The 14,648-nt window shown below is 54.6% G+C and overlaps 2 protein-coding genes across 2 annotated transcripts in view; both read left to right on the top strand.

Moving 5' to 3' along the window:
* LOC108498192 overlaps positions 1-4,634 on the top strand; it is a 7,565-nt gene extending 2,931 nt beyond the window's left edge. Inside the window, exons 2-3 of the mRNA XM_017816594.1 lie at positions 429-731; positions 4,025-4,634. Coding sequence (XP_017672083.1) covers positions 429-731; positions 4,025-4,634 — 913 coding nt within the window. The remainder of the gene's footprint in view (positions 1-428; positions 732-4,024) is intronic.
* A 1,131-nt stretch (positions 4,635-5,765) lies between these two features.
* On the top strand, positions 5,766-14,351 carry ZIC5 (Zic family member 5). The gene is given in 4 exon segments (XM_017816589.1): positions 5,766-6,205; positions 6,207-6,290; positions 6,293-7,154; positions 11,612-14,351. Coding segments are annotated over 4 exon segments (1,737 nt in total). The 5' UTR covers positions 5,766-5,869; the 3' UTR covers positions 12,067-14,351.
* Positions 14,352-14,648: the final 297 nt, after the last annotated feature.

The raw sequence follows: 14,648 nt of genomic DNA, 5'->3' as shown, positions 1-14,648 counted from the left end.
TTCTTTCTTTCTTTCTTTCTTTCTTTCTTTCTTTCTTTCTTTCCTTTCTTTCTCTACTCCTCTTTTCCTCTCTCTCTTTCCTCCTTTATTTTCCCTCATCTTCTCTTTTCCTTCCTCCCTTCCTTCCTTCCTCTCCTTTCCCTCCCTTTCTTTTCCTTTCTCTCTTATTTCTTTATTCTCTTTCTTTATTCCTTTCTCTCCTTTTTCTTTCCTTCCCTTCTTTTCCTGCGTCCCCTCCCCTCACCCCTCGCTCTGCCCGCTCAGCGGCGCCGACACCGGGGCGCTTTCAGGGGGACGCGGTGAATTCCAGCCGGAGCCCCCGTAGGCTGGCCGCGCTCTGCTATTCTTTCAGGGCTCCAGCCCTACTCTCTCTGCAGGAAACAGAGGAGCTGATCCAAGTTCAAAGTCACGTCGCCGTCCCTCCTAAGAAGTGCTTTATTTCCCTCTGAACCGCAAAACCTCTTTCCCCCATGTCACAGGGTAACAAGGGAAGGGAGCGAGGGAGGAAGGGGGGGGGAGCAGAGGCACCGGCAGCCAGCCCCGCACTCTCTCGTCGGGCCACCGCCACAAACGCAGCCTGCGGCTTACGGCAGCTTTCGAGGGAGGAAAGCAAGCGGTCACCCAAAGTCGGTGCTAAATCGGTTTATTGAAAGAAGTTTTTCAACAGGTTTCTGGAGGTGCCAGACCTGCAGAACAAACGTCGGCTTCCCCGGGAAACCGTTCACGTCTTTGTAAGTTTTCCGAAATTCTCTTTAAAACTGTTTTGCTCTTTTTCTTGCCGGCTGGTGATGTGGAGAGAACTAGTGGGGGGGGTCGGGGCGAGGGAAAGCAATTTCTTGCTTCCCCTGGACTGTACCTACCGTCTTCGCCTGCTAGCCCCTTTTCCCGGGAGGTGTCAGCGCCCTCTGGGGAGTATCCGCTCCCCCTCCTTCCATCGCCCCCTCCTCAGTAGCCGTAGGTACCGCGGTGGGGGCGCAGGCTGTGGAGGATGCGGCTGGTGACGGGCTCATCGGAGAAAAAGAAGTTGAAGGACCCACCGTGGGGAAGGAGGGATAGGGAAAGGGGGAAGAGAAAGTCTTTCCCCCAAAATTCATCCTTCCCACAGAGTAACAGGGATGAGGTGCGGGCCGAGGAGGGGGTGTGCGGTTGGCCGGTAGCCTGGGAAGAAGAGGCCAGTTGAGCGGCATCACTTGCACCGTTGTCTGTATCACAGACACTCATAAATTCAACAAGCTCATCAACAGGATATTAAGTTGCAGGTTACCTTTGATGGTGCCGATTCGAGCCACTTCTAGGCCGTTCGACCTATGACCCGTGAAGACCACATGTGTTGTGCTGTAGCCTCTCTCTGTAAAACACACACTTCGGGACAAAAGTTCTTTGTCAGGCTCTACCGGCAGTGTAATGTAAAAGAAAAAGGGGAAATAATGAAAATCTCAGCCAAAGCTGTAACCTTCAAATACTTCTTAAAAAAAAAAAAAAAAACAAGCCAAAGCAAAACAACAACAAAAAAAAATCAAAACAAACCCACGCTAGGCAGAGCAGGGGCAGGAGGAAGGAGCACGCTGCTTTCGTGCCATTAATATTTATGGTTTCTTCAGTTGCACTTATATATATGTATGTATAAAAGAAGTTGCTGTATAAAACCCCTCTCTCGGCAGGAATGGCGTGAGGCGGCGGGGGCGAGGAGCAGTGTAGCGTTTTTTTCCAGGACGGGAACCTTGGCCGAGTGGCAGCCGGTGCCTCTGCCCTGCCCAGCTGCGGCCGAGGGACGCGCAGAGCCGCGTACTTCGCGCGCCCCGCGCCCTTCCCTGCTGCGCGCCTCATTCTGCAGCCAGTGTAGACCCGGCGCAACGCCCCCAAAATGGGGTCTGCGGCCGCACTGCCGGGCTTTATTATATGCACCTTCTTCCATCTGGAGATGCCCACATAAACGTTAGAGGCATGGAAGAAGCGTCCCAATAAAGGGCGATGGACTTTGTAATACAATTTATGCCGTCATTCATAAATAACAATGCCATATGGTAACCATATTGCTTATACAAGTAAAGCCGTCAAAGTGTCACTATTTGATTTATCTCAACAGCTTCTTCCAACGGTGACGTTCAGCCACAGAGAGAGGGGAAGGGGGAGAGAGAGATCAGAGCAAAATTTGGCCTGGGTTTCCTTGAGACCGCCTCTCTCTTTATCTCTTTATTTCTCTGTAGGCATAGATAAATAGAAAGATAGATAGATAGATAGATAGATAGATAGATAGATAGATAGATAGATAGACAGACAGACAGACAGAAAAAGAGAGAGAGAGAGAAAGAGACACTGAAGGATGGAATTTTTTTTCCTTATTTTGTCCCTATTTGAGCAAACCCCGAAGGGATCCCTCTTTCCCTGGCGAGGCGCTCACTGAAAACAGCAGCTCCGAAACTCTTACTCGTAAATCCCTGTCCCAAAGATGTGGCGGGTCTCGGCCCCGGCAGCCCGACGTCGGGCACGGTGCCGGCACCCACTCGTGTCCGGGTGCCAGCCCTCGGGTTCCCACTTGGGTGCACAGAGCGACGACATTTGGCTCAGGAGAAGTTTAATTTTTAAGGGTATAAAATATCCATCCGCTGAGCCCCTCAATAAAGGAGGGATGTGGAGTCTCACTGCCACATGGCTCTCTCTTTCCCTTTCGTGCCCCTGGGCAGCCACCCGCTCCCGCCCGAGCTCCCAGTGCCTCCATGTTATTCCTCCGATGGGATGGTGAGGAGGACACCGTGGTTACTCCCTGCCCGTGTCGGTCCCCACGGGGCTATGACTCGGGGCGCTCCCTCCTGGTACGGGCGGAATCCATCTCCAATCAAGCATGTTCGCGGAGGGCACCGCGCCACGGGCTCCCCCATGCCGCAAGGCAGCCCCAGGAGCAAAGGAAGCCACTGGCGACGGGTCGGGAGGAGGGTAGGCTTTTTCAGCAGATTGCGGGGATATTTGGAGGTCTTGCCAAGGAAAGCGGCAGTCGCGCTCCTTTTCTAATGCTTCCCCAGAAGAATGCTTTACAAGTTATAAAATATTGCTCCCTGCTCCCTAACTATCAATAAGACGTGCATTAAAGACGATTGTTTGTAAATGGTGTTCATGATCATTAGCATACATTTACATAACGCAGCTCATAGCACAACGTTTTAGTTAAATACCTTCTAAAGCCGATAGCCCGAGCTCGGTTTATAGAGGAAGCTTTACGAAACAAATCTGAAGGCTTCCAGGTTTCACCCCGCCTCTGCAGCCCCCCCCATGTCCCTTAGCAGATTTGCCGGCGAGCGGGGCACTGTGGGAGAGTTTCGCAGCCAGCTCCGCCGCGGGAACAGGGTGCGTTCCGACCCCCGACGGGCGCTGCTGAGGTTTTTGGGGGGCTGTGGGGATAGCACAGTTCGCCTCCCTGTGTTGCAGGTCCAGAGGGCTGTAGCAGTCTGGGCCTGAGTTGGTATCGGTGAGTCAATGGGCTTTAAATTCTTCATGGCACTTTTGGAGATGGAAATGTCCAAAATTGACCTGGCCCGGGCAGTCACCTTTGCTTTCTGGCGTTTGCAGCCAGTCCTAAAAATGGGCTAGTTTCCGCCTGAGTCTCGATCAACCCCTCCCTCCCCACAGTCACAGGTCAGCTGCCTATTAGCCACCTATAAAATATTTTCATTGTTTTATAGCCTCTCATAAAAAGAAATTGATCGGGGGATATATTTGAGTTAAGACGTATTAAATCGATGACAGATACATATCACGCTGCTTTTAACAGGAGAGGGATGAGGAGCCGTGATGCTGTTCTTCATCTCCACAGCATCTCCTGTCAAACCATTCTGAACCTCAGTCCAGACACGTGCCAAGAATTTAGGGAGGGAAGGCACTGTTTGGACGGACGTATAGAAAACATACGTATATAAATACCCATACAGACGTACGGCTAGTTAGCGAGAAGTTTTTACTGTGCAATAAAACCATCAAGCAGTCCCTTTTAAAACCCGGGGATCATTTATTCCCGTTTCTTGCCTTGCAGAATCACTGAAACCCCCATCGTGGCCACTAGAGCTGGGAACAACGGTTCGGCTCTGGGGGGGGAGAGAGAAGAGGGAACCGGTGGGTCTCACTCCCCCTTGAGCATTCCCTATAGCCTGTCCCACCCCTTCGGCAGCCGTGGGCCAAATCCTGCGAGTTTTCCTCACGTGAGTAGCGGCGGGAGGGAGGGAGGAGGGGGTGCTGGAGCCTGGCCCAGGAAATGCCGGACCAGCACGGGGCTTCCTTTAAACATGGCTCAGCATAGGGAAAAGGACAAGACGAGCAGATGTAGTTTGGTCAAGGGGATTAGGTTGCCGGGGAGGGCCAGGGTGCGTGTGTATGGGCGTCCACTGGCATCCCCCACACCTCTTCCTCTCCTGGGATGGTGGAGGAGCGTCCCTCACTGCCTCAGAGGTAAGGAAGGGCAGGCAGCCTGCCTGCACTTTCCAAGGAGAGCAGGAGCTCAAGGCATTCCCAGGGGGACCAGTAGCCTAAAGAAAGCAGATGATATATCAATAAAAGCTACTTCTCCTCCCTCAGTCCTACAGAAAATTCACGACAATGCTCCTCTCCCCCTTTTGGCTCGGCAGGGAAATCCCGGCACTGCCTAGTCGTCTCCCTCGAACGACAGCATCCTTTGTGTCGACGGGGCAGCTTCGGCACTCCACAAAGAGCTCCACTTTCGAGGACTACCACACCCCACACCCCAGGGGCGGTCCCATCGCTTTCCCCGCCCGTTCCCCACCTCTGCCCCCTTTTAGGAGAGCTCCCACTCTTCCTCTCTTTTCGTCTAGGGCAGCAGCTCAGGGCTGACAGTCCCTAGGCGGAGACTCCCCCATTTCCCATCCTACCTCCCCCCTCTGTCCCCTACATCCCAAAGCGTCGAGGGACGTTTATGCTCCGGGCCGGTGTCACTGCGGCAGTTCCATCTCTATTTCGCCGTTGCAGAATTAAATCTGAGGTGGAGGCAGCTGCTTGGGGTACGGCTGGTGGCCCCCTGAGGGTCAAGGGGCGCCGCGGCAAGGGGCTGCGGGAGGAGGAAGCCCCAAAGAGGCGGCGAGCGCAGGCTCCCAAAACTTGGCCCTAACATATGCCACTTGCCCCTCTCCTCCTTCCCTCCCTGCTTACTCGTTTATTTTCTAAAGGAAAGGAATCCCAACCCCCGCCGTTTTCTTTTTAGGAAAACTTTGGCTGCCTTCCCCTAGTGTTACCTCAGGCGTGAGTACACACAGCCTCGGCCTCGCGTGGGTGTGGGGCTGGTACGTTGTATGAGGGCGTGCTTTCCCGCCTCATCCATGAATGAAGTGGCCCTCCAAAAAAAAGAAAAAAAGAAAAAGAAACCGAGTGCGGACCTGGGAAGCAGCCCCGCGCGTGGGCTCCTTCCAGGCGAGCAGAGAAACCCCACGGCCCCGCGAACGTAAACGCGGCGGCGCCTGCGAGCAGGGCGCCCCGTCCGGTGCCGGGGGAGCAGAGGCAGCTGCCGCCCGGTGCTGCCCGGTGCTGCCGGCGGGGGGCGGCGGGGGGAGGCGGCGGGTGCGCCCCGTCGGGCCCCGCGCGAAGTTTTGCAAGTGCAACTTCGGGGGGCGGCGCGGGGGGGGCGCGGGGGGCGGCGGGGGCGGATCCCCGCTGCGCCCGCGGCCTGAAAGGAAGCCAATCGCGCGGCTCCGGCCGCTGCCAATCATCGAGATCCGTCCAATCCCTCCGGCGCGGTGTCCGAGCCGTATTCCCCAGCGCGCCGCCGGAGTGTGGTGAGGGCTCTGCCAATCGCGGGCGGGCAGAGCGGGGCCAGGGATGCGCGGGGCTCGGAGCGCAGACAAAAGAAGTTAAAGAGCCGCTTAATATATACATGTTTTTGAAGGCGGGTAAAGGGAAAAAAATAACAACAGCGAGCGTAGATGGGCTTGGCTGTGTCGTTATGGAGCCCCCTTTGAGCAAGAGGAACCCGACACTGAGATTAGCGGATTTGGCAGCGTCTCAGCCCCATCCTCACCAGAACATGACAGGCTTCCCGGGGCTGGGGAACCACAACGTCCACCCCCACCACGCGGCCCACCTCCACCCCGGGGACGCGGGCGGCGACCCCGGCGGCGCCCTCACGCCGCTCGGACCCGAGCACATGGCGCAGCCCGCCGCCCTCAAGCTCACACCCGAGGCGCTCACCGCCGCCGCCTTCGCCGCGCCCGCCGCCACCACCACCGCCGCCGCCGCCGCCGCCGCCGCCACCACCGCCGCCGCCACCACCGCCGCCGCCTACGCGCCGCCCGCCGCCGCCCTCCCGGGATACCCGTCGGGGGGGGCGGCGGGCCGGGACTTCCTCCTGCGGCGGGAGCTTCCCGCTGCCGCCGCCGCCGCCGTGCACGGGGCGCTGGGAGAGCAGCACCCGCCCGTCGGCTCCCCCCACCTTCCGCACCCGCCGCCCCACGGCGTCTTCATCTCGGCCGCGGGCACCTACGGCGCGGCCGACGGGGCGCACGCCGCCTTCCCGCCGCCGCCGGCCGGCGAGCAAGGCGCGCCGGCCGGCCGCCACCCGCCGCTCAACGGGCAGATGCGCCTGGGGCTGGCGGCCGCCGCCGGGGAGCTCTACGGGCGCGCCGAGGCGCACTACGGGGCTGCCGCCGCTTCCTCCTCCTCGGCGTTGCAAGGCTACGGCTCCGTCAACCTCAACCTGGCGGCGGCCGGCCACGGGCACCCGCACCATCCCCACCACCACCACCATCACCACCACCACCATGCCCACGTCGGGGCGGCGGCGGCGGCCGGGGCCTTCCTGCGGTACATGCGACAGCCCATCAAGCAAGAGCTGATCTGCAAATGGATCGACCGGGATCCGCCTCCGCCGCCTCCGCCGCCGCCACCGGGCGGTAGGAAGCCTTGCTCCAAAACTTTCAGCACGATGCAGGAGCTGGTGAGCCATGTCACCGTGGAGCACGTCGGCGGGCCCGAGCAGAGCAGCCACGTGTGCTACTGGGAGGAGTGTCCCCGCGAAGGCAAGCCCTTCAAAGCGAAATACAAGCTCATCAACCACATCCGAGTGCACACGGGAGAGAAGCCCTTCCCCTGCCCCTTCCCCGGCTGCGGGAAGGTCTTCGCTCGTTCCGAAAACCTCAAGATCCACAAGCGGACTCATACAGGTAGGTTGTTCTTCCCCCCTCCCCCGCCCCTGCAAGGGTTTCCTTCTTTCTTCTTTCCCCCCCCTCCCTTTCCTCCTCTTTTCCTCCTCTCCTGCGCACCGCCGGACATGTGACTTTTTCATGAATAAGTAATTCGGCAGCACACGGGCCACGCACACACAGCTACGCACACGCACCCGGCCCCTCTACCCTGCACACACGTGTCCCGTCGCCCCCCCCAACCCCCCCTGCACCTTGGGCAGCTCCCTTCCCACCCCCTCCGCCACCCACCTCCCCGGCACCACCGGATAAATACATCGATTAATAAATAACGCAGAGCTGGGGGAAGATGAGCAGCAGCCCCTGCGGAAGAGCGGGAAGAGGACGAGCACTCGCCCGTCCCTGCTCCCTCCGCCCCTGTCCAGGGCACCCCAGGGGGCTCACCCCGTGTCTAGGGAGCGCTCCGCTTTGCCACCTCCCTCCCCGCGCCGAGGAACGGCGATTCTGCTTTTCCTGCCGGTTCTGCCGGCGGGACGAAGCCGGACGGAGGACGCTTCGCCCGGCCGAGATGGGGCCGCGGGGGCTCTTGGGGGCGCAGTTCCCCTGCGCTGCGGGCGGCGGCAGCGCTCGGGGCTGCCGGTACTACCGGGGTACCGGGCTGCCCCTGTGACCACCGCTCCTGGGGCTACCCTCCCTCCGGAGCTGTCCCTTCTGTTGGGACCACCGATACTGCCGGGGGTACCCCCTGCCTGACCTAACGATACTGCCGTAACTGCTGGGGATGCCGGCGGCCCTGCCGGGGCTGCTCGTGACGCTGGGTACGGGTACTGACCCCTGTCCCGAGGCTGCTGGTGCTGCCCGGGCTCCTCCCGCCTGCGGCGATGTCCGCGGAGCCGGAGAGCACGGAGCAAGGCGGGGGAAGGCTCTCACCGGAGGACGCTTCACTCCCTTTGGTGATGTGAGAAGGAAACTTCAAAGTTGCTCCGACTGCCCGGCGGGGCTGCGGGAGGAGTAAGCGGCACCCGGGGCAGATGCCCTGGAGAGGCTCGGGCTGTGTATGAGCCCTTGAGTATTTTTTCTTTCTGTGTTTGTTTTGGGTTTTTTTCTTCTTTTTTTTTTTTTTTTTTTTTTTTTTTTTTTTTTTTTTTTTTTTTTTTTTTTTTTTTCTTTTTTTTTTTTTTTTTTTCTTTTTTACTTTCTCCTCATTTGTCGCCACCCCCGAAATACGCATTTCCATCTGGGTGTAAAAACTCTGCCGAAAACGAACGAAGCCGGGATTTATAGTGGCAGATAAATATTATTCCTCGGAGGATACTTAAGGAAGTGGAGTTGCCGTAATTGCTTTCTTGATTTATTGTGTGCTGCTCGGGAAGAGAAAAGCGGCGACCGTGCAACGTGTTGTTCTGATGTAAAACCAAATGGCCCATGGCTGAAAGGATTATAGATTTTTATCTGCAGAATATGTCAGGCATGAGCCCGTAGGTAGCAGCGGAGCCTTGAGGGTGCCCGGCGCTCTGCACCCAGAGCCGCGGGTGGGGGAGGAGGAAGTTTTCTCCTGGGGGGTCTGACACTTTCTGTTGTTATTCTTGTTGTATTAATGGCACCGTGGGATGAGTTAAGTGCTGGAGGCCCGTGGTTTTGTCATCTATAGCCTTCTCCATCTGCCTTGGTTTGAAAAACAAAACTTCACTGCAGACTTTCCTAGGCTTCTCAATTCCTTACCCATCTCAGCTCCAAGGAGGGGGCTGAGGGGGGGAAAGTGGGAACGAGTCTGGGAGAGGCTTGGGAGCGGTCAGAGAGATTCAGCGGGAAAATGACACCCCCCCCAATAACCCAAATATATACTGGTCACAGTTTGCAGCTCTAAGCTGAGGTCGGCCATTGGCCCGAGGCCCTGCGTGGGACATGGCCCTTTGCAAACGAAATTTGGAGTTTTCAGCTTGCAGTCCCTGGGAGGGTGCCCACGCATGGGCCCACGGGGAAAGGCTATATCCACTCAGAAGGGGTCGTTACAACAAAGCAGCCCTCGGGGCTTGGGGCAACAGCCCACCTAAAATGACAGCTCGGGCCCACGGGAGGACAAAGAGGTCATGAGTCGTTCCCCACGCAGAACCTTCGAGTGGACGAGGGATCCCAAACCTTCTGCCCGTGCCTATCAGATTAATTGCTGTAATTTTGCTTCCTCAACTTTAATTTAGTCATGTGCAGCTTGGGAGCAGGAGAGATTTACAAACTATTCGTTTATTATGGGCATTCAGGGGTGTGTGTGGGGGAATAATAACACCATAATTGTATCATTAGGAGATTTTATGTGTTTCTGGTGATTCTGCAGGAAGAAGAGTATGTTGGTAAATTCAGGAGGAGTTTGCTTGCTTGTTTTGTGGTTTTTTTTTTTTGTTTTGTCCTTTTTCCTCAAAAGCATTACCCTGGAAGCTGCACACCCCACTCTGCAGCTCCTCTCCCATTTTGGGGACAAATTGCTGTTGCCACCCCTGGTGTGTCCTAACAGAAATGGTGATCCCCTCCCTCCTGCAACTTTGCTGCCCCCTCACCGAAGATCAGGCTTCCTTCCGATGACTTCCACACCCTGCCACCCTCTAAAAAAAGTGACCCCAAACCCCTTCTGTGTCCCTCCCCACCGCTGGCACTGCTACTGCTGGGAGGAGTTATGGGATGGCACCTGGCATCTCACCCCCTTCCTTGGGTTGAAACCACCTACAAATAGTTAAACTCTGACGTTATTCCCTCGTCAGCATAATGGGGACACACTGGGAGCTTCCCCACTCCTGGATTTATGGGGAGTTGGATCATCGAGATCTGGAGACTGGTGAGGGTGCCACATGTGAACCCATGTGGAAAGACACTTCCCTAAAGCCCCGAATGAGTGGATGCACTTTGGTCCGACTGGTCGGAGCATCTCAGGGCAGCTTGACTTGGGGATCTGCAGGCCACTGCCAGCAGCAGGATGTGTGAGTCTGCATCCTTGGAGTAACACAGATAGAAACCAGGCAAAACCTCTGGTAGATTCACTTTGTTTTACCAGAAAAGATAATAGTAATTAATGAACAAACGAAGTGACTCGAAATTTGTCTTGGGGGTGTGCAGGGGTTTTCGTGCGCTTAAAACCCACGAGGTACAATTTTAATTCCTTTTTTCCTCCTCTCTCCCTTTTTTTTTTTTTTAAAGATAACCTTGCACTTTCTAGTGATACCACATTGGTGGTGGCTGAGATGATTTTAATTGAAAAAATTGATGCGTAAATAGGCTGTGGAGGTGTATGTTTCTATAGTAACAGCCGAGAAACAGCTTCGGAAAATAAAAATAGTTTTCTTATCTCCATTGTTATTTTGCTAAACGCAATATGATTTTACAAATGTGAGGGGCAGTAAAAATTGCTTGGTGATAATGAGCAAATGTCTACCGAGAGAGCTGTTTGGTTGTTATTTCTGAGAATTCAGAGCAAAACAGATCTGAAAATATACACATCAATCATTCCTAAACTGATTCAAGAGTTGCAATAGACATGACAAGGATTATCAGTGCAGGTCTGTCTCAGACTCATGTGTGCATGGCAGGGGAAGAAAAAGTTGCTGTAAGAAACTTCAATACAGGGTTCGGCCACTTTTTATTTTTCCCTCTGGTCAACAAGCAATAGGCATTTACCCAGCCCCATTCAGGAACTATGGGGAAGGGTCGGTCTGGGACACGGCTATATGTACCAGAACATATATATTCCAGGGTACGTTATGTGTGGAGACAAGGGTGTGATTTTCACAACCCCTTTAACTGTTAAGCAGTGTGTAAAACTTAAAATAGAGAATCCGGACATTTTTAGATCCAAATTCGTCCGAGGTAAACAGCTACAGTAACAGCAGTCTGCTACCCTCATCTCCAGTGTTCGGGTTGGTCCCCCCAGCTTGCAGGTTCTCAATCTGAGCTGCTGGGTACTTCGTCTTTATATCGGGATGCTTAAACAGGTGTTACTTTTATTTCCCCCAAACTAATTATTCCCCCAGCGCAGTGCCCATTGGGAACGGATTACGCAGGAGATGTGCCAGCCGAGCCAGGCTGCCGGCAAACGCCAGCCCTCGCAGGCAAAAGCATTGAAAGGTTTTGTTTGGGCTCGGTCATTAGAGCGGTAATGAAGGTTTCTCGTGTGCTAGGGGAGCGCCGCAGAGGGCAAACAAGGCTGGGGGGGACCTGCCGCCGCCAGCCCGGGGCTTCGGGTCTGGGGGCTGCCAGCAGCGTGTCACGGGCAGCAAAACACGAGGAAGAGGTCGGAAGCCTCGGGCATGTCACGACTGTCGTGAGGGGGGAGGAAAAAGGGGAAAGGGGAGGAGAAGGAGGGAAGGGGAAGCTTTGCCCTGCCGCTCGTCCCCGGAGGCCGCGCTGCGGAGGGGCTGCGGTGCGGCGGGCGGGCTGCGGGCAGGGCCGAGCCCCCTCCCGCCGGTAACGGTGCCGTTGCTGTGTCCCGGCAGGGGAGAAGCCTTTCAAGTGCGAGTTTGACGGCTGCGAGAGGAAGTTCGCCAACAGCAGCGACCGCAAGAAGCACTCCCACGTCCACACCTCGGACAAGCCCTACTACTGCAAGATTCGCGGCTGCGACAAGTCCTACACCCACCCCAGCTCCCTGCGGAAGCACATGAAGATCCACTGCAAGTCCCCGCCGCCCTCCCCGCCGCCAGGCTCACAGGGCTATGCGGCGGCGGGGCCCCCCGACGGTCCGCTGCCCCCCGAGGCCGACCCGGCCGCCGAGGCGCCCCGCGGCCGCGCCGCCGCCCTGTCCCCGCCGGTCACCAACCTCAGCGAGTGGTACGTCTGCCAGGCCGGGGGGGCTCCCCGCCGGCCCCGCACCCCTTCCAGCCGCGACACCTCCCCGGCTTCCGAGGAGGACGAGCCCCATAGGACCTCGGGGGGCAGAACTGCTCCCTAGGGCCGTGCTGAGCAGTGCCGAGCTGCCGCCGGTGGCCCCAGCCCCACCACAGTGGCCTGGGCTGCAACAGGCACCTGGCATGGGGGTTGCTCTGGAAGTGTCATCAGGTTTGACTCGCGCTATTTATTCCATGTACGAAACCCTATGGTGTTTATACGGTAACTAATTTAATTAAAGAGACTTGGACCTTTTTTGTTTTTCCCTTTTGGTAAGAAAAAGCATTGTAATGCCAGGCTGGGCCATCTCAGCCACCCGCGCTGCACGGTGTGCAGGGGGACAGTGCCAAGGGAGATATCCTTCTCCCATCCTGCCCGTGCCCATTGCTCTTATCAAGAGAGTTTGCTGGTGAAGGCTTCGAGCTGGCAGAGCCCAATCTCTCTCTGGAGTGGCTCTTAAATACCTTAGCTGCCACTCAGCACCTCCTCTTTGGCCTCGGTAAAGCCCCAGGTCAGCAGCAGCCTCCTGACTGTAAAGCAGCACCTGCTAAAATCCAGCCAATCGAGGACAGGTTATGCATCCCTCAAAATAAAATTAAATAAATGCATTTTCCTACCCCTCTTGAAGTTCAGCTCCTTTGTAATTGATGGTTTCTCTCCCGAGTCAGTGGGTCCCACCTGCACCCAGCGTTTTCTCTCCAGCCTTCTTTCTTTCTCCCTTAGCCCTAACCATGTGCAAACGATTTAGGGAAGGAAAGACAAAAGATGCAGGACTCCTTTATCACTCCTCCATAGTTTGTACGTGTATGGCTCCTAAAATGCAGCCAGAGAATAAGAGAAACCCGCTGCTATTTGACAACTGTGATACTGTGATACATTTTGGATATATTTTTTTTTTAAACACGAAAACTGACAGCGAATTTCCCTTTTCTCGGGCTTGGCATTATTATTACTCTGGTTATTATTGTTTTTTAAAGTTTGTCTCGCAGAGGAAGACTTTGTCTCATCCTCCCTCCAGCCCCTTCAGGGATTGGGAAGGGGAGCAGCCCCCCAGGCCCAGCGAGTCCTGGAGTAGGGGGCAGGGACAGAGGGATTGTCTTTTTAATATTATTTTTATATATGTTATTTCCTCTCTCCAACCGAGCCGATGCCTGCGCGCTTTTCACCATCCCCCTGAAAGTGGCTCGGCAGAGTCACCTGGGAGGAGGGGACAGGAGCTGCTGGGAAAGAAGCGAGGGGTGGGGAAGCAGGCTGCCGTCCGGGTGTCAACCGCCCCCCACCCCCCAACTGCCCAGCCCAGCGGCCGAGGGGCTGCGGGGCGCGGGGACACCCCGGCCTGTCGCCCATCCGTCAGGAGCCAGGAGCAGGGCGCAAATGAAGTAAAGAGCACTAATTCCTCCTCAGAGACCCTGAGAGGAGAAGCGGCAGCCTCCCTCCCCTCCCCCAGGGCTCGTGGAAATGTGTTTTGTGTGCCGTGAATGGTAGATGTCGTCTTGTCATTGTTAATAACGTGTATGTGAACGCGATTATTTTGTACAGTCGAATTAATTTATTTTCTGACATCACCCTTTTTCTTTCCTTTTTTTTTTTTTCTCCTTGGAACAGTACAGAGCACACCAAAGAATTTTCTTATTAATTTTGGTGATAGATTGTTGTTTATGATGCTGTGGTTTGTAAAAAAAACAAAAAAAATTATATTTTTCAGCTTACTTGAATGACTGATGTAATGTGAAACAGACTCTTCCTGCATGTGCTCCGTGCGGTGTGTTGGTGCTGATATATATATGTATAGTTCATAGAGATATTATATTATTAGTACAGTGCATGGTGCTGTCACTCTGGAAGCCTTTAAACGTTGTCTTCATATTGTTGTGTTGGATCTAAAGAAGCAGATGTTACTTTAAAAACAAACAGAAAACTTGAATAGAAAATAATTTTTTAAAGTTCATTCGATTTGCTTTTTATTCCTTTTTCAAAGCCCATTTGAATAAATAGAAAATAATAAAGGAAGGTATGAACTTTTTAAAAAATAATTTATGTAATGTAATCTTATTAGAGATATATTGGTGCTGATTTATAAACGAACTTTTTAATTTATGCATTTTTTTAACAACAGATTGCACTATACATTACGACATGGCAGGGTTTATAAACTGTGGCTCGGGGGGATATACCACTATTTTTATGTACTTGCTACACGTAGGGTTACACAATTCCCCAACAATTTTATGACACATGATACCTCCTAAATAAAAAATGCTAATTTAAATTTTTTTCATCTCTGTAAACCCCATAAAAAGCAAAAAAAAAAATTATCATGCAAATGAATAAAAATATTATTCCTATGTATTGCATGTGCCTTACTGACAGACGAGGGGCAGAGACAGACCAAAACATTCCCTTTTCCCCCCGAGGGTCAGTAGGTAGAGTCAGATATAGCCATAGCCTCATAGCGCAGCAGGAGTAGCACCGGGAGATTTTGGGGGTGGCTGAGATACCCCGGCTTTTCGCAGAGAAACGTGTGAGTAAATACGGTTCTCCTCTGGATTTACGTTTGGGTTTGCAGCCAGGCAGAGGAGGGATGCTCTGGGCCGAGCCTCCCCTGCGTCCCCCCCGCGGCTGCAGGCCTTGCTCCTGGGGGGGTTT

This window comes from Lepidothrix coronata, unplaced genomic scaffold (assembly GCF_001604755.1).
Source record: "Lepidothrix coronata isolate B3197 unplaced genomic scaffold, Lepidothrix_coronata-1.0 Scaffold57, whole genome shotgun sequence".
NCBI classification, from domain to species: Eukaryota; Metazoa; Chordata; class Aves; order Passeriformes; family Pipridae; genus Lepidothrix; species Lepidothrix coronata.
This window is presented reverse-complemented; position numbering and strand designations above follow the sequence as displayed.